The sequence below is a fragment of the Heterodontus francisci genome, chromosome 20 (assembly GCF_036365525.1).
Source record: "Heterodontus francisci isolate sHetFra1 chromosome 20, sHetFra1.hap1, whole genome shotgun sequence".
Classification (NCBI taxonomy): Eukaryota; Metazoa; Chordata; class Chondrichthyes; order Heterodontiformes; family Heterodontidae; genus Heterodontus; species Heterodontus francisci.
The window spans coordinates 16,502,634-16,525,250 of NC_090390.1; the positions used below are offsets into that span (position 1 = coordinate 16,502,634).

The 22,617-nt window shown below is 43.7% G+C and overlaps 1 protein-coding gene across 1 annotated transcript in view; it reads right to left on the reverse strand.

Annotated features, from left to right (window-relative positions):
• The window catches only part of LOC137380846 (broad substrate specificity ATP-binding cassette transporter ABCG2-like), a 208,091-nt gene extending 193,282 nt beyond the window's left edge, over window positions 1-14,809 (reverse strand). The window contains exons 1-2 of the mRNA XM_068053258.1: window positions 14,775-14,809; window positions 14,275-14,389 (exon numbers count right to left, since the gene is read on the reverse strand). Coding sequence (XP_067909359.1) covers window positions 14,275-14,389; window positions 14,775-14,809 — 150 coding nt within the window. The remainder of the gene's footprint in view (window positions 1-14,274; window positions 14,390-14,774) is intronic.
• Between the last annotated feature and the right edge of the window lie 7,808 nt (window positions 14,810-22,617).

Genomic DNA, 22,617 nt, shown 5'->3' on the forward strand with positions numbered 1-22,617 from the left:
AGTGCCCTCCGATCAGAAGCAAAGAAGATCTGGTACAAATGTACCCAGAGTGTTTTCATGAGATGGTTGGATGCTTTGAAAATTTTGAGTATCACATCACTATTGGCCCAGTGATGAAACCAGTGATTAATTCCCCACATAAAGTACCAATAGAACTAAAAGGAAAGCTTGAAAGAGAGCTCCAAGAAATGGAAGAAAAGAAGGTGATTGCCAGAGTCACAGAGTCGACAGATTGGATAAATTCTATCATGGTGAGAGAGAAGCCAAATGATCGGCTAAGAATTTGCCTAGATCCCAAAGATCTTAACCAAGCAATAACGAGGGATCACTACCCTATTCTCACACTGGAAGAAATCACACCAACACTGGCAGCGGCAAAAGTTTTCAGCAAGCTTGATGCCAGAAATGGCTACTGGAATGTGAAGCTAGCCGCAGAATCTTCATTGTTGACAACATTCAACAGAACCCTTTGGACAGTACAAATTCCTACATCTACCTTTTGGCCTCAAAGTGAGCCAAGATGTGTTCCAACAGAAAGTAGACGAGACATACAGGGGATGCAAAGGAGCAGTCGGCATAGTAGATCATATCCAGATATGGTAGCTGGAAAAGATCATGACAACCATCTACATGAAGCCATGCAGAGAACTAGGAAATCTGGGATTCAGCTAAACATAGACAAATGCATTGTGAAAGTGACAGAATGCCAGTTCTTTGGAATGGTGTACATACCTGACGGAGTCAAGCCGAGTCCTGAAAGAATTTCAGCCATCTCTGGGATGGAAGTCCCAAGAAATAAGAGAGAGTTGCGAAGTTTCCTTGGTTTGATACATTATTCCACACATGTCGGAAGACCCAGCAAACCTGCGGGAGCTGATGAAAGAAGATGTAGAGTACCAGTGGTCAGAGTCACATGACAGGAGTTTCAACAAACTCAAAAAGGTAGTATGCAAGGAGACAAGTCTGTCATACTACAACAGAAGTAAATATGTCACTCTGCTAGTAGATGCTTCCACAAAAGGACTTGGAAGCAGCCCTGGAACAAGAGGGAAAGCCAATAACATTTGCATCCAAAGCTCTAACATCAGCTGAGACAAGATATGCCAACATAGAAAGAGCTTTTGGCAGTCATGTATGGATGCGTGAAGTTCCACACATATCTCTATGGGAGAAAGTTCATAGTGGAGAGTGATCATCGTCCACTGGAGCAGATTTACAAGAAAAATCTATGTAAAGCACCAGAAAGACTGCAGAGGTTACTCTTGAGGCTTCAGAATTATGATTTAATTCTGAAACATAAGCCAGGAAGAGAAATGGTGCTGGCAGACACCCTATCTCGGTTGTCGCCACAGGAGAAACATGAGATAGAAGATCTAGGTATAAAGATTCATCACCTCTTGAACGTAACACCACCGAAACTTCGTCAAATTAGAGATGAGACCAGCAAAGATGATGGGTGACAGATGCTATATCATCAAGTGATGCAGGGATGGCCTGATAAGATGTAGCACACACAGCCAGCAATACGACAGTACAGGTCTATCAGAGATGGCACCTCACCGGAAAATGGTATTCTGCTAGCCGGATCCAGAATAATCATACCCAAAACAATGCAGGAAGAACTTCTCCAAAAGATACACGAAGGCCACATGGGAATGGAGAAGTGTAAGCTCAGAGCCAGATCAGCTGTCTACTGGATAGGCATATACAAAGATATCAAAAATATGGTGTCTACATGCAATATATGCCAGAAGTACAGAAATGCACAACAAAAAGAGATGATAGCTACTGAAGTACCACTCAGACTATAGCATACTGTAGGAGTCAATTTATTCACACATAATCAAGAATGGTATCTTATAGTCGCAGACTACTACTCAAAGTTCCCTATTATCCAGGTGAAAGTCTTGAGAGCCACAACGATCATCTCAGCAGTATGAGTTCTGTTCGCTGAGCAAGGGATTCTTGAAAGGTTAATATGTGACAATGGCACCCAATTTACATCCAGAAAACTTAAGGAATTCGCTGACCAGTATGGGTTCAACATCATCACCTCATCACCACACTGCCCACGGGGGACACGATTTTGTAGAAAGACATGTCCAGACGGTCAAAAGGACACTTGTGAAATGCCAAGAGATGAAGGAAGACCCAAACCTGGCATTATTGTCACTCCGATCCACACCTCTCAAGGCTGACATGAAATCACCAGCATAGTTGTTAAATGGAAGAAAATAAAAGACTACTCTGCCAAGCAAATACATCCTTCAAGTGACCAGGAGCAAGTGAGCCAACAACTCACTGAAGCACAGGTAAGAGAAGAGCAACACTTCAACAAGTATACTGAATCCCTAGCCAAGCTGTTGAAAGGACAAACTGTACATGTACAGGATCCAATCATGAAAACCTGCAGCCCAGCAAGGTCATATATCATTGAGACTGAAACTGGTAACCAAATGAGAAGGAACAGAATCCATATTCGTTCTACACCTGAGCTGGAACAACAGAAAAGACCATCAACAACACCAGAAACATCACTATCCAGTGAGACAACATTAACAACATCAGCAAGTGACACAACATTATCTGTACAGCGTGCCAACTCACCACTGAGAGCAACAAATGCCAAATCTACAAGATGGAGGCACAACATCTTACCCACCCAAGCGATACTGTGAATAATATTTTTTAGGAAAAAAATACATGCTATAAAACATTCGCAAAAGGGGTTCAGATTAACCTCCAAAAGTCGGTTGATAATGTTCTTTAGTTATATTGACAGTTATAATGATATAAGGGCATTATGTTTTAAAGAAAAAGGGATGTTATATATTGTTATACTATCTGTAAAGTGCGAGCAACTAATTAGCTAGGAACGAGCTATTATGTGTAAGTGTTCCAGTGGGGCCCATTCATGGCTGCACTGTGATATGTAACAGAAAACCAGTTTCACCAGTCCTACAGCAGGCAGCATGGTGGATGAACAAATAAATGAAAAGCTCAAGTTTTTCCAAGTTTAAAGTGTGATTATTTCCAACACCTGGGAACCAGAAAACAACTAGAAGACCTTTTAGATTCACCAATCTTGTCTGTAATTGGCATGTTTGTGTTAAGCAAGAAAACACAACAAACCCTACTGAAGGGGGAGAAAAAGACAAGGACAGTGAACAAAGGAGAAGGCTTGATGAACCACAAGCTGTCATGAGTGACAAAAACCAGACAAGAGTCAAAGTTTCATGTGTACGTGCATTGCTAATGATTGGATAGTATAATGTATACATGCTTCGAATGTAATAGGGTAACCTAGTTATGTACAAGTATACACAATTGTTCAGAGATAAGAGAGTAAGAATGTGTAACAGAATGATTGGTAAATGCAAACAAACTGTTATCTGTAAAATGGTATAAGAATGATGTTTTGAAACTACTCAAGGAGTTCATACGCCATCTTGTATGGGTGTGGTCTCCCCTGCATATGTTTGCAATAAACCGGTGAACAAAGAAGCTCGAGTCTCATCTGGTCTATTGCGGAATCGGAGGGTGACTGACCTCCCTTTCAGTGGCGTAATCGGCAGGATACACCTGGCCCTCTGTGAAGGCGAAAACAATGTTCTGGTGAGTAATGTTTCATTTGAAAGAATACTCTCCTGTTGTTTGCATCAGACTAGAACGGAGGTCCACAGGGTGTGTCCGAACTTTAGACCTGAGACTCAGGCGGTTGGGGGGGGGGGGGACTAGAATCCTGAGGGGACAATTGGATCCCTGAGTGCACGAATGAGTTGGGACGAGTGTGTCCCGGGGGATGATTGGATCCCGGATTGAAAGGTAGAGCACGCTCAAAATGACGACGGCCGAGAAAACGGAACTCAAGTTTGTCGCGGAATGGGGAGGCGGAGGGACTATGTCTCTTCACCTCGCCCATAAATACAGGAAACAAGTTACTGTGTCTTTTGATTCAAATATGTGAATGTTGGAAGCCTCCACGAATGAAATGAATGTCCTTGGGATGTGCAGCTTGTGTTCTGTAGAACTGACTGTCGTTAACTCTTTGTTTTCTGGCTTTAACGTTGAAAGCATGAGTCTGTTACTTATTCTATTTTTACACGTGTTTATTTTGAGGGAACCTTGAGTCATGTTTTGTGAACTAGTTGAACCCGTGTGCATTCCTTGGCATCGGGACAGGGAATTTGGCACAGATTTTGATACTTTGAATTCATAACCCATTACAGGAATCAATTTTCTAAGTTGTTTGGAATTGAATGAGTGTGAAAAGTGATTGTTGAGTGTGCTCATTTCAATTTAAGATTATGCACCCAGGAATGGGATATAAAATTGAATTATATTTTAAATTAAAGTTTTATTTCTATTTTAAAAGTTGGTTTTGCAACTGTAAAAAGGCAATGAACAATTTCTAAGAGATAAGATTCAGCCTTGAAAGTTTGAAGACGTCTGGCAGAAATCCAACTTGAAGTTTAAAACACTGCTTTAATTGGACCAACGTTTCAAATCTGCTATTGCTTTATTTTGCAGTTTAAACTTGAAGACATGTTTTACTGACTGTTTTTAAGTAGCAAATGTCAGAAATTGGATATTGTTTTTAAGGGAGAGAAGGATAAGCAAAGGAGATATGGGAAAGATTAAAGTTTGTGTAAGAAGCTGGTGTTAGATTTTTTGTTGTAAGAATGTTAAAATGAAAAACTAAAGAAAAAGTTATTTATTATAGTCATTTGAAAAGGTGCCTGAAGAAAGAACAAGAAAAATGACATAATTTACCTAACTTTAAAAAAAAACACGTGCTGTTCTGTGTGTAGTTAGTAAGTATTATAAGTTAATAAGTCTGAATTAAGTTTATACTATTAAGGTTAACTAACCTGTTAAGTTGAGAAAAACTTTTAAAAGTTTATTGCCGTGAACTAAAATTTGGAATCATCTTGGTCGTATAAAAAAAAATCCTTGGATTAGAAACCTCTTACAAAAGATGCTAAAAGTTTGGAAACAATGGGAGTTTAATCTAAACTACTGTCTTCTCGAACGGAGATGGTTTCCTTTGAAGTTGATAATGTTACTAATGATTTTGTTGTTTTAAAACTCTAAGGATACCAAAAAAAAGTTTAAAATGAAGTTTAGTTCTTTTCGATCAGGGAAAATAAAAAGGTTACGCAAAGTGACACAGCTGAGAATGTTTTGCTCTGCCGCCTTGAAGATAAGCAAAGAAATTAACCTTACTGCAGCTATTGTTTTTCCATTTAATTTTTGCATTCCTGAAAAAAATTAACCCATTGATCTTTTGGGACAGAGCCACAATGGATTCTGATGCCACAGCAAGAGATCCAGCAGCTTTAAGAATTTAAGAACATAACTGCAGACAACAAATGTCACAGCATCTTTATCAATGAGACAATGTGCTTGAGAAGGAGAGATAGTTGCAAGCTTTTCTGTCTTTAATATAATACAAAATACAATACCACCATGTCTGGGCATAAGAAATTGGAATCGATAAACAAAATTAAATTGATATGAATGGTTATTTAAAGCACTCAAAGGGAACTTTATCTGACATTTAATATGACAATCAAAGTTTTAGAAAACAAAAAACAAAAACAGTCTAGGTGGTTCCGAAGTATTAAAAAAAAGTTTCTTTTGGAGAGATATTAAATGGAACATTAATAAAACCCGTCGCTCCAGCAACACTGTTATTTGAATTTGGAATAATCTGAGATGTCGAAAATTCAGTGTAATTTAGCAAGTTACTTTTAAGAAATTAAAATGTCATCTAAGATAGAGGAAAAAGAAACTAACAAAATATGGTAATGCCTGGAATCAAATGGTAATGTTTGATTTCTGTTTTAAAGTATTATGATTGTATGGTTTCTCCAGGGCTCATGAATGAAATAGAATTATAATTAATGGGAATTGGCAATTAGATTGGGCTGATGCAAAAGCTAATAAAGGAATTCTGGGGATAAAACAGAAATTCCACATCCCCTATCATCCTCAAAGTTTTGGAATGGTAGAAAGAATGAATAGGACATTAAAGACCTCTATAGCTAAAGCAATACAAGAAACAGGGAATAGCTGGACAACAGGTTTACCCAGCATTCTGATGCACCTACGGGCCACCCCAAATAAGAATACAGGATTTACTCCATTTGAGCTAATGACAGGATGGGCAATGCAGTTACCAGAAGGAATAATGGTCGGATGGACTGACGCAGACCCGCTTAAAGGCAGAATCTGAGAGTATAAGTCAGAGAAATGAGTAAACAGCTACACAAGCTCAGACAAGAGGTTCAGGACAGACAAGCAGCTAAGGACATAGAATTGGATCAGCAGTTGGAAAAACAGAAGGTTCCGCAGGAGATAAGGTAATGGTCAGAATGGGTCCAGAACGTGGTGGACTTCAACCCCAATGGCACGGACCACATGAGGTAATTATGACAAGTGATACGTGTGCATTCATAGATATGAAAACGGGAAGTAAATGGAAACATTATGCACTGTTGAAAATGTATATAGAAACCGAGAAATCTAACGGCGACCCAGGCAATGGGAGCCGATGTTAATATCGTCGCAGGTATCTCCTTATCCTGAGTGGATCGGTAGCAACGTGGGAGGCACCGACGGTACATGTGCACGACAACACCTGCCTGCACCCTGGACAATATGCTCAGCTCCCCAGAGGAGGGACTGGGGAATGGGTAAAGAAGCCAACTACCTGGATTACGGACCGAATTACCACCCAGACACACCAGACGAAAGTCTGGCAACCAAACCGTAAATGTATCCAAAATAATGTGGCTGGGTTGGGTAAATGGTATTCTGGGTGTCAAACAAATAAGGCAGACAGCACCATCCTTCATGAAGTAAACATCACAGCTGGATGGACTGATTTGCCCCCCCTTCGTTTGGGAACCGGGCCTTGATGGCCACTATTGTCAAGTAGTATGTAAATATGTAATGGATAGGCATGATTGGTATGATAAATAATGTTATAATTTGAGTACTTGTGGGTATAAAAGGCCGACTCACTGTCCTATGACAAACCCCCCTCCAGATGGGATAGTTAGGGTAGGGAAGGCTAAACCCCTGTTGCATGACGTTACCATGGTATCTCTGGAAGTGACTTAAAACGTCACAAACCTGGTGGCTACATTACAGGGACCATGTAGGGATCATCAGAGTTCAATCAGATGGGCTAGATATCGGTTAGGACAGCTTATGGGGATTACAAGCTTCGAATTACCCCAGGAATCAGGAGGCGGGAAAAATGGACAAAGAGCTTGGTGAGAGATGTAGGGGGACTCTTTGGGAGCACGAATTCAGTAATAAACTCTGCTCAGAACCATGAAATAAACAATTACGTGTCACGAGTAGCTGCTGAAAGAGCCAAAGGACTGTGGTATAATGCATACGGGACAGAATATGCCCTGACTGCTATTGAGATACAAGGCGAAGGACTGGTGAGAGCCCTAAATATTACCAATCAAGGGCTAGTTGATACCGTTGACTCACAAAGCAGGGGAAGAGTGTGCGACATGTTAGCCCGAGATTTGACGGAGGGAATAAACTCGGATATAGGATACATCAGGTTTGGAACCATCCCCGGACACATGTTTGAATCAATACACCAACTGAATCTCATAAATCTACACCAGGAACGACAAGAGCTAGTGGTCACTTGACCCCAGAGTGGAGGAGCGGACGGGGTTATCAAATTCCTAGTGATAATACTCCAAGAGTATTGCCCGGGAACCTCCTTTAACAACAGTTATCGCTTTGAGTCATTGGGAGTAGAAAGGGATGGTTGGGTATATCGAGCAGGATCCCATGGGTACCTCTCTTAGGTTAATTTCACGATTTGGATGAGTACCAAGGATGTGCTTGTCGTATCCTAGAGCCCCTGACTAACCGTAGCAAAATCACGCTCAAGATATCCCCCGTCCAGGATGCATGCAAGGCAGTTCAGATGTCCCCAACGCAATGGTGTTTTATTACAAGCGAGGCTGAAATGGTCTTTGGAGGATTAAGATGCTTAGTTAACACCAGTTTTTGCATGCAAGTGACTGACTCCCTTATATTAGGGGACTTCCACCTGTCCGGGCAAACAACGGGATATGTATTTAGCCCCTGGTGGGATGATACAGAATTTATGGATGAAACCCCAGGCAGGGTAGCACGATTGGCCATGCAGCAGGCCACAAAGATAGCACATCAGTATACCCGGGCATCGAGAGAACAAATCACACAGGGGCACATCCATGTAGACCTGGCCACTAGATCAGCAACACAATTGGCTAGGGCGGCCTTAGCTTACTCTACTGCAGGGCGACTGACAAATTGGTGGGAAATCCTCCACGTGGTAATGACAATTTTTAGCTTGACAGTATTGGTATGGACCATTTGTCTGTGTCACTACCAGTGGCAAGCCCTAAAAGAATATAAAATGGCATTCCGAGGATATGCTCCGGTACCCACCATGCGCACACGGGAAAGGGATACAGGGATTAGAGGAAAGGCTAATCCATACAGTTTGGCAGTTTAGGATTCCTCCAGGAGACTGGACGACTGGCCATCCAAAGGACAAGCGGAGGAATTCTCATTGCTGGTGTTTGGCCAACTTGGGCGGGGCCAAGGGTCAAAAGGGGGGGTTGCTGAATGTATAACAGAATGATTGGTAAATACAAATGAACTGTTATCTGTAAAATGGTCTAAGAATGATGTTTTGAAACTTCTCAGGGAATTTGTACGCCATCTTGTATGGGTGCAGTCTCCCCTGCATATGCTTGCAATAAGCTGGTGAACCAACAGATTTCCTCCCCTAAAGGACATGACTGAACCAGAGGTTTTTATGACAACCAGTAGTTTCATGGTCATCATTACTGATAGTAGATTTTTATTCCAGATTTATTTAATTAACTGAATTTAAATTCTACAGCTGCTGTCATGAGATTTGAACTCATGTCTCTGGACTACTAGTTCCTGCTAAGCACAGCATACATCACAAATGGCCCTAAACCTAGGGAAATAAGTCAGAGTTGGTGATGGATTTGGAAGGACAGTCAGAAGTTCTGACCTGCCAGAATTCTGAACCAGATAGGAGAAAACAAAGGTTTTGGCTCTGTTACAATTAGGTCTGAGGCTCAATATCATGGGTGCCTCCATATTCACCATTTTGGTGCAAGGATTGTTCTCTTCAGCCCTGCATTCACAAAAGTGGACATGGCCAAATTTCTAGGCCCAAGAATCACATGGTATAGAAGAACATTCGGCCCATTGTGCCTGTGCCAGCTCTCCAAAGGACCTATTCAATTAGTCCCACTGACTCTGCTTTATCCCTATTGTCCTGCACATTTTTCCTTTTCAAGTATTTATCCTATACTTTTTTGAAGTTATAATTGAATCAACTTCCACCACCTTTTCAAGCAGTGTATTGCATGCCATAACGATTTGCTGCGTAAAAAAAACACTCATTTCCCTTCTGGTTCTTTTGTCAGTTATCTTAAATCTGTGTCCTCCAGTTACTGATCCTCCCAACAATGGAAACAGTTTCTTTTTATTTATTCTATCAAAACCACTCAAAATTTTGAACATCTCTGTTAGATTTCCCTTTAATATTCTCTGCTCTAAGGAGAACAACACCAGCTTTTCTAATCTTTCCAGATAAGTCCTCATCCCTGGTACTATTCTCCTAAATCTATTCTGCACTCTCTCTAAGACCAAGGCACTCTTCCTAAAGTGCAGTGCCAAAAATTGAACACAATGCTCCTGAGCCTAACAAATGATTTATAAATGTTTATAATGGGCACACGGTGGTGTCGTGGTAATGTCACTGAACTAGTAATCCAGAGGCCCAAGCTAATGCCCTGGGGAGGTGGGTTCAAATCCCACCATGGCAGCTGGTGGAATTTAAATTCAATTAATTAATTTAAAAAATCTGAAATGGTACCATGAAATTGTCATAAAAACCTATCTGGTTCACTAATGTCCTTTAGGGAAGGAAATCTCCCATCCTTACCTGGTCTGGCCTACAGGTGACTCCAGACCCACAACAATGTGGTTGACTCTTAACTGCCCTCTGAAATGGCCTAGCAAGCTACTCAGTTGCCAAGGCCATTCAGGGATGGGCAACAGATGCTGGCCTTGCCTGCGACGTCCACATCCCGTGAAAGAACAAAAGAAAGCACAGCTTCCTCGCTTTGTTACTTTATAGGAAATAATTTTAAACTAACCTGCCCTTCAGAAATAGAATAGGATGGAATGCCAGTTTTATATCCTGCCTAATATTATTCACTGTTGGCTTCAAAGGAGAGTAAAATTGAGCGGGCTGTAAAACCAGTGGTGGACCCAATCCCGCCCGTTTCCGCTGATTGGATAGGTAAAAATTGCCTCCAATATCTCAATGGATAAATCCAATGATCCTGTATGCTTTTTGTTTCAGCATCCTTATTATTTTGTCCTGCCACATTCAATGATTTTTCCATGTTAATCCCCAGGCCTCTCTGTTCCAGAACCCTTTTATGTCTATAATTCAATCCATATTGCCTCTCCTGATGTTCCTCCCAAAATACATCACTGCTCACTTTTTTGCATTATGTTTAGTCTGCCATGTGTCTGCTCATCACCAGTCTATGTCCTCCTGAAGTCTACAAAAGCCTCCTTCCTGTTTATTACATTTCCAAATTTTGCGTTGTCGACAAACTTTGAAATTATGGCCCCTGTACCAAATCCAGGTCATTAATATTCAGAAAAAAAAATCAGTGATCCTAATACCAAGCCCTGGGGGAACACCAGTCAGAAAAAATAACTGTTCATTTCTACTCTTGGCTTTCTGTCTCTTAGTTAGTTTTGTATTGATAGTACCACTGGGCCTTTAATCCTATGGGCTTCAATTTTGCTAACAAGTCTACTATGTAGAATTTTATCAAACGTCTTTTGAAAGTCCACATACACATCAACTGCACCACCCTCATCAACCCTCTTTGTACTTCATCAAAGAACTCAATCAAGTTTGTCAGACATGATTTTCCTTTAAAATATCTATTTTGGCGCTCATTTATTAAACTGTGCTTTTTCATTTTCAATGCTTTGTTCCTGTGCACCTTCTGTACCTGTTGTTTTCCCATAATTATGCCTCTTGGCAAAACAAAACAGTGGCGTGTGCAGGACACAAAAGTGATCTAGGAGGGTCTGGGAAGTTGTGCATATAGAACTTGGACAATGCTGCAGATCATAGAATCATCGGCCCTGATATTGTCCCAGAGACACCTTTGCTGTGGGGTGGAGGAGTTATGGAAGGCAAACTTGGAAGTATGGATTTCCTGAACATCCAGCACTTCTTTTAATTTTTTTCTCCAGGTTTCTTGCTTGACAGGTGGGAAAACATGTAGCAGAAGAGTGTCGTAGAGCAGCAGGTAGGGAGAGATCGCTGTTGAGGATTTAATGGGATGGGGTGGGTAGGGAGATTGGTGTCAGTCAGATCTGATTGGGGCAAAGGGAGGAAGAGGAGGGGATGTAGATGGTGATGGGCGGGGGGGGGGGTTTATTCGTACATGGGATTTGGGCGTCGCTGACAAGGCATTTATTGCCCATACCTGATTGCCCTTGAGAAGGTAGTGGCGAGCTGCCTTCTTGAACTGTTGCATTCCATGTGGGTAGGTACACCCACAGTGCTGTTAGGAAGGGAGTTCCAGGATTTTGACCCAGTGACAGTGAAGGAACAGCAATAGAGTTCCATGTCAGGACTGTGTGTGGCTTGGAGGGGAACTTGCAGGTGATGGTGTTCCCGTGCAACTGCTGCCCTTGTCCTTCTAAGTGGTAGAGGTGACAGGTTTGGAAGGTATTGTCAAAGTAGCCTTGCTGCATTGCATCTTGTAGATGGGACACACTGCTACCACTGTGCATCGGCAGTGAAGGGAGTGGATGTTTGTGGATGGGGTGTCAATCAAGCAGGCTGCTTTGTCCTGGATGGTGTCGAGCTTCTTGAGTGTTGTTGGAGCTGCATCCATCCAGGCAAGTGGAGAGCATTCCATCACACTCCTGACTTGTGCCTTGTAGATGGTGGACAGGCTTTGGGAAGTCAGGAGATGAGATACTCACTGCAGGATTCCTAGCCTCTGAACTGCTCTTGCAGCCATGGTATTTATATGGCTACTCCAGTTCAGTTTCCGGTCAATGGTAACCCCCAGGATGTTGATAGTGGTGGATTCAGTGATTGTAATGCCACTGAATGTCAAGGGGATATGGTTAGATTCTCTGTTCTTGGAGATGGCCATTGCCTGGCACTTGTGTGATGCGAATATTACTTGCCACTTATCAGCCCAAGCCAGGATATTATCCAGGTCTTGCTGAATTTCTCAACGGACTGCTTCAGTATCTAAGGAGGCGCGAATGGTGCTGAACATTGTGCAATCATCAGTGAACATCCCCACTTCTGACCTTATGACTGAAGGAAGGTCATTGATGAAGCAGCTGAAGATGGTTGGGCCTAGAACACTACCCTGAAGATCTCCTACAGTCATGTCCTGGAGCTCAGATGATTGACCTCTAACAACCACAACCATCTTCCTTTGTGCTAGGTATGACTCCAACCAGTGGAGAGTTTTCCTCCTGATTCCCATTGACTCCAGTTTTGCTAGGGCTCCTTGATGTCAAGGACAGTCACTCTCACCTCTTCAGTTCAGCTCTTTTGTCAATGTTTGAACCAAGGCTGTAATGAGCTCAGGGGCTGAGTGGCCCTGGCTGAATCCAAACTGAGCGTCACTGAGCAGGTTATTGCTAAGCAAGTGCCACTTGATAGCACTGTCGACAACACCTTCCATCACTTTACTGATGATTGAGAGTAGACTGATGGGGCGGTAATTGGCTGGGTTGGATTTGACCTGCTTTTTGTGTACAGGACATACCTGGGCAATTTTCCACATTGCCCGGTAGATGCCAGTGTTGTAGCTGTACTGGAACAGCATGGCTAGGGGTATGGCTAGTTCTGGAGCATATGTCTTCAGTACCATTGCTGAAATGTTGTCAGGGCCATAGCCTTTGCAGTATCTACTGCTTTCAGTCAGTTCTTGATATCATGCAGAGTGAATCAAATTAGCTGAAGACTAGCATCTGTGATGCTGGGGATTTCAGGAGGAGGCTGAGATGGATCATTCACTCAGCACATCTGGCTAAAGATTGTTGCAAATGCCTCAGCCTTATCTGGTATCTGTTATCGCAGTGGGAGAGAAGTGGCAAGATCGCTGAGAAGATTGGGGGAGGGGTGGATTTACAGGTAAGCTTGTTGGACCTGGAGAAAACACTCCTGCTCCTCTTGGCTCTGGGAAACCATGCCAACTGTGGTTAAAAATCGAATCACTATTAAAATGGAGCTCACAGCGTTCTTGAAAGGTTTCAACGACTGACACACTTCCAGCAAGCGGATTTCTTGCTCTTTTAAACCTATGCCCTCTGGTTACCAGCACACTTGCCAGAGGAAACAGTTTTTCTCTACTTGCTCTATCAAAACCACTCATAATTTTAAATACCTTCATAAGGTCTCCCCTTAACCTTCTCTACTTTTATGGAGAACAATTCAAGCTACTCAATTTCTCCACAAAACTGAAATCCCTCATCCATGGTATCATCCTGGTAAACCTTCACTGTACCTTCACCAGGACCTTGATATCCTTCCTGAAGTGCGATGCCCAGAATTGTACACAATAATCCAGCTGAGATCTAATCAGAGATTTGTAAATGTTTAGCATGATTTTCTTGCTTTGTATTCAATACTTCCATTTACAAAACAAAGGACCCCTGTTCTTTCTTAACTGCCTTATTAACTTGTCAGCTGTTCCCAATGCTAGTGTCGAAGGAGGCAAAAACATAAAAATTAATACTCATGGTGATTTAAAAGGTCATTGGTGGTACAGTCTGGATTACAGATGCTGCCTGGAGATATTTCTGTAGGAGATGGCACAGTTCTGCCACTAAATTTTTTTTATTCGATCATGGGATGTGGGCATCGCTGACTACGCCAGCATTTATTGCCCATCCCTAATTCCCTTGAGAAGGTGGTGGTAAGCTGCCTTCTTGAACCGCTGCAGTCCATGTATGAAAGATGGTATGACAGATAAGGGAGTTTTGTAAACTCAGCTTGGAGCCTCACTAGATGGAAGCCTGGATTGGAAACTAAGTTCTAACATTACAGTGTTAATTGTGCCACTCACACCCCATGCCAGGGATAGTGCCTCACAAAATTACCCTGTACTAGTATTAAAGAAAAATAAATGCACTTACCTGAACAACATAACCAGAGATGCATTTGAAATTTGAAGGTTGTGGAATTCCATCTATCAGGACTTCCCCAGACAGCCCTTTGCGGTCCTTTCTTGCAGCCAGAATATCCAACAATCTGATATAAATGTTTTAAAAAATCTGTAATATTAACGTTAAATGCATTTCTATTTGAAAAAAAATGATACAAACAAAGCAATTACATTTTGCAGTCAAATTCTTATTCTTTAGTATGGGTTATAATCAAACTCACAAAACCAATTTTAATCAGGTCATCTTTTTAATTCCTGAAGCGTTGTCAATATACCTGGTACAAAATATTCCAAATTTTAAGAGGTTTAGGCCTTGGTTTAGGGACAATTTTCTGTGTATTCTACATAGAGAAATAATAAATGCATGTTGAAACCTGAGGTGAGATATTCTGGTTGGTACAAACACTACAAACAAGTGTCAATCGTTTTCACATAGAAAGGTAAAACTTCCAGCTGATACTTTTGCCTCACCCTGACACTGTTCCAAATTCTGGGAACAAATTCATTTAAATAATGAAAGTGAGCATCTGTGGGGATAACAATAACAACTTATATTTACATAGCACCTTTAATATAATAAAATGATCCAAGGTGCTTCACAGGAGCGTTATAAAACAAAATATGACACTGAGCCACATAAGGAGATATTAGAAGAGCAAAATACTGCAGATCCTGGAAATCTGAAATGAAAATATAAAATGCTGGAAATACTCAGCAGGTCTGGTTGCATCTGTGGAGAGAAAACCAGAGTTAATGTTTCAGCTCAATGACTTTTCATCAGAACATCAGAAAGGAGATATTCGGTCAGATGATGAAAAGCTTGGTCGAAGAGGTAAGTTTTAAGGAGTCTCTTCGAGGAGAAAAGCGAGGTAAAGAGGGGGAAAGGTGTAGGGAGGGTATTCCAGAGCTAGGGGCTAGGCAGCTGAAGGCACTGCTACCAATGGTGCAGCAATTAAAATCAGGAAGGCTCAAGAGGCCAGAGTTAGAAGAGTTCAGACATCTTACAGGGTTGTGGGTCTGGAGGAGATTATGGGGGGGTGGGGGGTGGGGAGGGGGTCGGGGTGGCGGTGGGGGCGGGTGGCAAGGCCATGGAGTGATTTGAAAACAAGGATGAGGATTTTAAAATCAAAACGTTGATTGTCCAGGAGCCAATGCAAGTCAGTGAGCACAGGAGTGATAGATGAAAGTGATTTGGTGCAAGTTAAGACAAGGGCAGGAGAGCTTTGAATGACCTCAAATTTATGGAGGGTAGAATGTGGAAGACCAGCCAGGAGTGCATTGGAGTGGTCAGGTCTAGAGGTAGAAAGGCATGAATAAAGGTTTCAGCAGCAGATAAGCACATTGGGTTATGTTACGGAGGTGGAAATAGGCGATCTTGGTGATGGTGCAAATATGTGGTCAGAAGTTCATCTCGGAGTCAAATATGACACCAAGATTGCAAACAGATTGGTTTAGTCTCAGACTTTTGCCAGGGAGAGGGATGGAGTCGGTAGCTGGGGAATGGAGTTTGAAACGGAGACCGAAAACAATAGCTTCAGTCTTCCCAATATCTTATTGAAGGAAATTTCTGCTTATCTAGTACTGATTGTCAGGTATGCAGACTGATAATTTAGCAACAGTAGAGGAGTTGAGAAAGGTGGTGTTGAGGTAGAGCTAGATGTTGTCAGCGCACATGTGAAAACTAATGCTGTGCTTTTGGATGATGTCGCTGAACGGCAGCGCGTAGTTGAGAAATAGGAGGGGGCCGAGGATAGATCTTTGGGGGACACCAGAGGTAACAATGCAGGAGTGGGAAGAGAAGCCATTGCAAGTGGTACTCTGGCTACAATTAGACAGATAAGAACGGAACCAGGTGAGTACAGTCCCACCCAGCTGAACCACGGTGGAGAGGCGTTGGAGGAGGATGATGTGGTCAACCATATCAAAGGCTGTAGGCAGGTCAAGAAGAATGAGAAGGGATAGTTTACCTTTGTCACAGTTACATAGGATATCATTTTTAATTAGTGTAATTTATTAATAATTACTAGTAATTATTACAATTTTTTATATAGTAAGTAGTGGTTTTCAGGGAATCAAGGTCCCGAGTGTAAATAATCTCACATTTTTGAGTAATTTAAGGGAATAAATTAAGGGTAAGTCATGGCAGGACAGCTCAGCAGTGTGGAGTGCTCCTCCGGTGCAATGTGGGAAGTCAGGGACACTTACAGTGTCCAGGGCGAACACGTGTGCAGGAAGTGTCTCCAGCTGCAGCTACTCGAAATCTATGTTTTGGATCTGGAGCGGTGGCTGGGGACACTGTGGAGCATCCGCAAGGCTGACATCATCGTGGAAAGCATGTACAGGGAAGTGTCACACCACAGATAAAGACTGCTCAGGCAGAAAGGGAATGGGTGACCACCAGGCAGAGTAGAAGAACTCGGCAGGTCGTGCAGGAGTCCCCTGGGCCCATCTCCCTCTCTAACAGATATTCCGCTTTGAATACTGTTGGGGGGGATAGTTTCTCAGGGGAATGCAGCAAGAGCCAAGTCTGTGGCACCACAGGTGGCTCAGCTGCAGAAGAGGGGAGGAAAAAGAGTGGGAGAGCTATAGTGATAGGGGACTCTACCGTAAGGGGTACAGATAGGTGTTTCTGTGGCCATAAACGGGACTCCAGGATGGTATGTTGCCTCCCTGGTGCTCAGGTCAAGGAGGTCGCGGAGCGGCTACAGGACATTCTGAAGGGGGAGGGTGAACAGTCAGAGGTCGTGATTCACATTGGTACCAACAACATCGGTAGAAAGAGGGATAAGGTCCTGCAACAAGAATTTAGGGAGCTAGATAGCAGATTAAAAAGCAGGGCCTCAAAGGTTGTAATCTCTGGATTACTCTCGGTGCCACGTGCTATTGAGTATAGGAATAGGAGGATAGAGCAGATGAATGTATGGCTGAAGACATGGTGAAGGAGGGAGGGCTTTAGTTTCCTGGATCACTGGGTCTGTTTCTGGCGAAGGTGGGAACTGTACAAGTTGGACGGGTTGCACCTGAACTGGAACTGGACCAACATCTTGCTGAAAGGTTTGCTAGTGCTTGGGCAGGGGGATGGGCTACAGAGTGGAGGTACAGTCAAATATAGAAGAGAAATTAAGTCAGTCTGGAAGGCAGAGCAAATATAGACCTGTTAAGGCACAAGCAAATAATGAAAGGCTGGGTTGTATCTTTTTTAAGGCAAGGAGTCTTACAAGTAAGTCATTGAGGGCGTTGATTAACACATGGGAATATGATATTGCAATCACAGAGACGTGGCTGAGGGAAGGGTAGCACTGGCAGCTCAATATTCCAGGATGTAGAATCTTCAGGCGTGACGGGGTGGTGTTGATCAAGAGGAGATTGATCAAGGAGTCAATTACTGTAGTAAAGAGGGATGATATCTGAGAAGGTTCCTCAAATGAGGCCATATGGGTAGAACCTAAAAACAAAAAGGGGGCAATCACTTGGCTGGGAGTGTACTACAGGCCCCCAATTCAACAGGGAGAGATAGAGGAGAAGATATGTAGGCAAATCTCAGAGAGGCGTAAAAATAATAGGGCAATAATAGTAGGGGATTTCCACTTCCCCAATATTAACTGGGATAGTCTTAGTGCAGAATTCTTAAAGTGCATCCAGGAGAGCTTTTTAAGCCAGCACACAGTAAGTCCTACAAGAGAAGGGGCGATACTGGATCTAGTCCGAGGGAATGAAGCCGGACAAGTGGTAGAAGTGTCAGTGGGGGAGCATTTCGGGGATAGTGACCATAACTCTGTAAGATTTAAGGTAGTTATGGAAAAGGACAAAGATGGACCAGAAATAAAGGTACAGAATTGTGAGAAGGCCAATTTCAAAATGATAAAACAGGATCTAGCCAAAGTGGACTGGGAGCAGCTTCTTGCAGGAAAGTCGACATCAGACCAGTGGGAGTTATCCAAAAAGCAAACAGTGAGAGTTCAGGGCCAACATGCTCCTGTAAGGGTAAAAGGTAGGACCAATAAGTCCAAGGAATCCTGAATGACAAGGGATATAGAGGATTGGATAAGGAAAAAAGAAGGCTTATGGCACATTCAGAGGGCTGAGAAAACAGCCGAGGCCCTAGAGGAGTATAGGAAGTGTAGGGGAGTACTTAAAAAAGTAATCTGGAGAGCGAAGAGGGGGCATGAAAAAACACTGGCGGGCAAGATAAAGGAACATCCCAAGGCGTTTTATAAGTATATTAAGGGAAAGAGGATAAGCAGGGAAAGGATAAGGCCCATTGGGGACCAAAGTGGCAATCTGTGTGCGGAGCCGGAGGATGGAGGTGAGGTTTTAAATGATTACTTTTCATCTGTGTTCACTATGGAGAAGGACGATGTAGGTGTAGAGATCAAGGAGGGGGATTGTGATATACTCGAACAAATTAGCATTGAAAGGTAGGCGGTATTAAGTGGTTTTAGTAGGCTTAAAAGTGGACAAATCCCCAGGCCCAGATGAGATGTAGCTCAGGCTGTTATGCGAGGCAAGGGAGGAGATAGCAAGGGCTCTGACACAAATTTTTAAATCCTCTCTGGCCACAAGAGAGGTGCCAAAGGACTCGAGGACAGCGAATGTGGTACCAGTATTCAAGAAGGGCAGTAGCGATAAACCTTTTTTTAATTCATTCACGGGATGTGGGCGTCGCTGGCCAGGCCAGCATTTATTGCCCATCCCTAATTGTCCTTGAGAAGGTGGTGGTGAGCTGCCTTCTTGAACCGCTGCAGTCCATGTGGGGTAGGTACACCCACAGTGCTGTTAGGAAGGGAGTTCCAGCATTTTGACCCAGCGACAGTGAAGGAACGGCGATATAGTTCCAAGTCAGGATGGTGTGTGACTTGGAGGGGAACCTGCAGGTGGTGGTGTTCCCATGCATTTGCTGCCCTTGTCCTTCTAGTTGGTAGAGGTCGCGGGTTTGGAAGGTGCTGTCTAAGGAGCCTTGGTGCATTGCTGCAGTGCATCTTGTAGATGGTACACACTGCTGCCACTGTGCGTCGGTGGTGGAGGGAGTGAATGTTTGTAGATCGGGTGCCAATCAAGCAGGCTGCTTTGTCCTGGATGGTGTCGAGCTTCTTGAGTATTGTTGGAGCTGCACCCATCCAGGCTAGTGGAGAGTATTCCATCACACTCCTGACTTGTGCCTTGTAGATTGTGGACAGGCTTTGGGGAGTCAGGAGGTGAGTTACTCGCCTCAGGATTCCTAGCCTCTGACCTGCTCTTGTAGCCACGGTATTTATATGGCTACTCCAGTTCAGTTTTGGGTCAATGGTAACCCCTAGGATGTTGATAGTGGGGGATTCAGCGATGGTAATGCTGTTGAATGTCAAGGGGAGATGGTTAGATTCTCTCTTGTTGGAGATGGTCATTGTCTGGCACTTGTGTGGCGCGAATGTTACTTGCCACTTATCAGCAAAAGCCAGGATATTATCCAGGTCTTGCTGCATTTCTACACAGACTGCTTCCGTATCTGAGGAGTAGCGAATGGTGCTGAACATTGTGCAATCATCAGCGAACATCCCCACTTCTGACCTTATGATTGAAGGAAGGTCATTAATGAAGCAGCTGAAGATGGTTGGGCCTAGGACACTACCCTGACGTACTCCTGCAGTAATGTCCTGGAGCTCAGATGATTGACCTCCAACAACCACAACCATCTTCCTTTGCGCTAGGTATGACTCCAGCCAGCGGAGGGTTTTCCCCCTGATTCCCATTGTCCTCAGTTTTGCTTGGGCTCCTTGATGCCATACTCGGTCAAATGCTGCCTTGATGTCAAGGGCAGTCACTCTCACCTCACCTCTTGAGTTCAGCTCTTTTGTCCATGTTTGAACCAAGGCTGTAATGAGGTCAGGAGCTGAGTGGTCCTGGCAGAACCCAAACTGAGCATCACTGAGCAGGTTGTTGCTAAGCAAGTGCCACTTGATGGCACTGTTGATGACACCTTCCATCACTTTACTGATGATTGAGAGGAGGCTAATGGGGCGGTAGTTGGCCGGGTTGGATTTGTCCTGCTTTTTGTGCACAAGACATACCTGGGCAATTTTCCACATTGCAGGGTAGATGCCAGTGTTGTAGCTGTACTGGAACAGCTTGGCTAGGGGCGCGGCAAGTTCTGGAGCACAGGTAATTACAGGCCGGTGAGTCTAACATTAGTTGTAGGGAAACTATTGGAAAATATTCTGAGAGAGAGGATTAATCTCCACTTGGAGAGGCAGGGATTAATCAAGGATAGTCAGCATGGCTTTGTCAGGGGAAGATCATGTCGGACAAATTTGATTGAATTTTTTGAGGAGGTGTCGAGATGTGTAGATGAGGGTAAAGCAGTTGATGTAGTCTACATGGACTTCAGTAAGGCTTTTGATCAGGTCCCGCATGGGAGATTGGTTAAGAAGGTAAGACCCCATGGGATCCAGGGCAATTTGGCAAATTGGATCCAAAATTGGCTTAGTGGCAGGAGGCAGAGGGTGATGGTCGAGGGTTGTTTTTGCGATTGGAATGCTGTGACCAGTGGTATACCGCAGGGATCGGTATTGGGACCCTTGCTGTTTGTAGTGTACATTAATGATTTAGACATGAATATAGGAGCTTTGGTCAGTAAGTACACAGATGACACCAAAATTGGGGGTGGTGTAAATAGTGAAGAGGAAAGCCTTAGATTACAGGACAATATAGATGGGCTGGTAAGATGGGCATAACAGTGGCAAATGGAATTTAATCCTGAGAAGTGTGAGGTGAGGCATTTTTGGAGGACTAACAAAGTAAGGGGATATATAATGGTTGGTACGTCCCTAGGAATCACAGAAGGTCAAAGGAATCATGGTGTACTTGTCCACAGATCACTGAAGCCAGCAGCACAGGTAGGTAAGGTGGTTAGGAAGGCAAATGGGATACTTGCCTTTTTTTATTCATTCATGGGATGTGGGCGTCGCTGGCCAGGCCAGCATTTATTGCCCATCCCGAATTGCCCTTGAGAAGGTGGTGGTGAGCTGCCTTCTTGAACCGCTGCAGTCCATGTGAGGTAGGTACACCCACAGTGCTGTTAGGAAGGGAGTTCCAGGATTTTGACCCAGTGACAGTGAAGGAATGGCGATATAGTTCCATGTCAGGATGGTGAGTGACTTGGAGGGAACTTGCAGGTGGTGGTGTTCCCGTGCATTGGCTGCCCTTGTCCTTCTAGTTGGTAGAGGTTGCGGGTTTGGAAGGTGCTGTCTAAGGAACCTTGGTGCATTGCTGCAGTGCATCTTATGGATGGTACACACTGCTGCCACTGTGCGTCGGTGGTGGAGGGAGTGAATGTTTGTAGATGGGGTGCCAATCAAGCAGGCTGCTTTGTCCTGGATGGTGTCGAGCTTCTTGAGTGTTGTTGGAGCTGCACCCATCCAGGCTAGTGGAGAGTATTCCATCACACTCCTAACTTGTGCCTTGTAGATTGTGGACAGGCTTTGGGGAGTCAGGAGGTGAGTTACTCGCCTCAGGATTCCTATCCTCTGACCTGCTCTTGTAGCCACGGTATTTATATGGCTACTCCAGTTCAGTTTTGGGTCAATGGTAACCCCTAGGATGTTGATAGTGGGGGATTCAGCGATGGTAATGCTGTTGAATGTCAAGGGGAGATGGTTAGATTCTCTCTTGTTGGAGATGGTCATTGTCTGGCACTTGTGTGGCGCGAATGTTACTTGCCACTTATCAGCACAAGCCAGGATATTATCCAGGTCTTGCTGCATTTCTACACAGACTGCTTCCGTATCTGAGGAGTCGCGAATGGTGCTGAACATTGTGCAATCATCAGCGAACATCCCCACTTCTGACCTTATGATTGAAGGAAGGTCATTAATGAAGCAGCTGAAGATGGTTGGGCCTAGGACACTACCCTGAGGAACTCCTGCAGTGATGTCCTGAAGCTCAGATGATTGACGTCCAAAGAACAAAAGAACAAAGAAAATTACAGCACAGGAACAGGCCCTTCAGCCCTCCAAGCCTGCGCCGATCCAAATCCTCTATCTAAACATGTCGCCTATTTTCTAAGGGTCTGTATCTCTTTGCTTCCTGCCTATTCATGTATCTGTCTAGATACATCTTAAAAGACGCTATCGTGACCGCGTCTACCACCTCCGCTGGCAACGCGTTCCAGGCACCCACCACCCTCTGCGTAAAGAACTTTCCACGCATATCCCCCCTAAACTTTTCCCCTCTCACTTTGAACTCGTGACCCCTAGTAATTGAATGCCCCACTCTGGGAAAAAGCTTCTTGCTATCCACCCTGTCTATACCTCTCATGATTTTGTACACCTCAATCAGG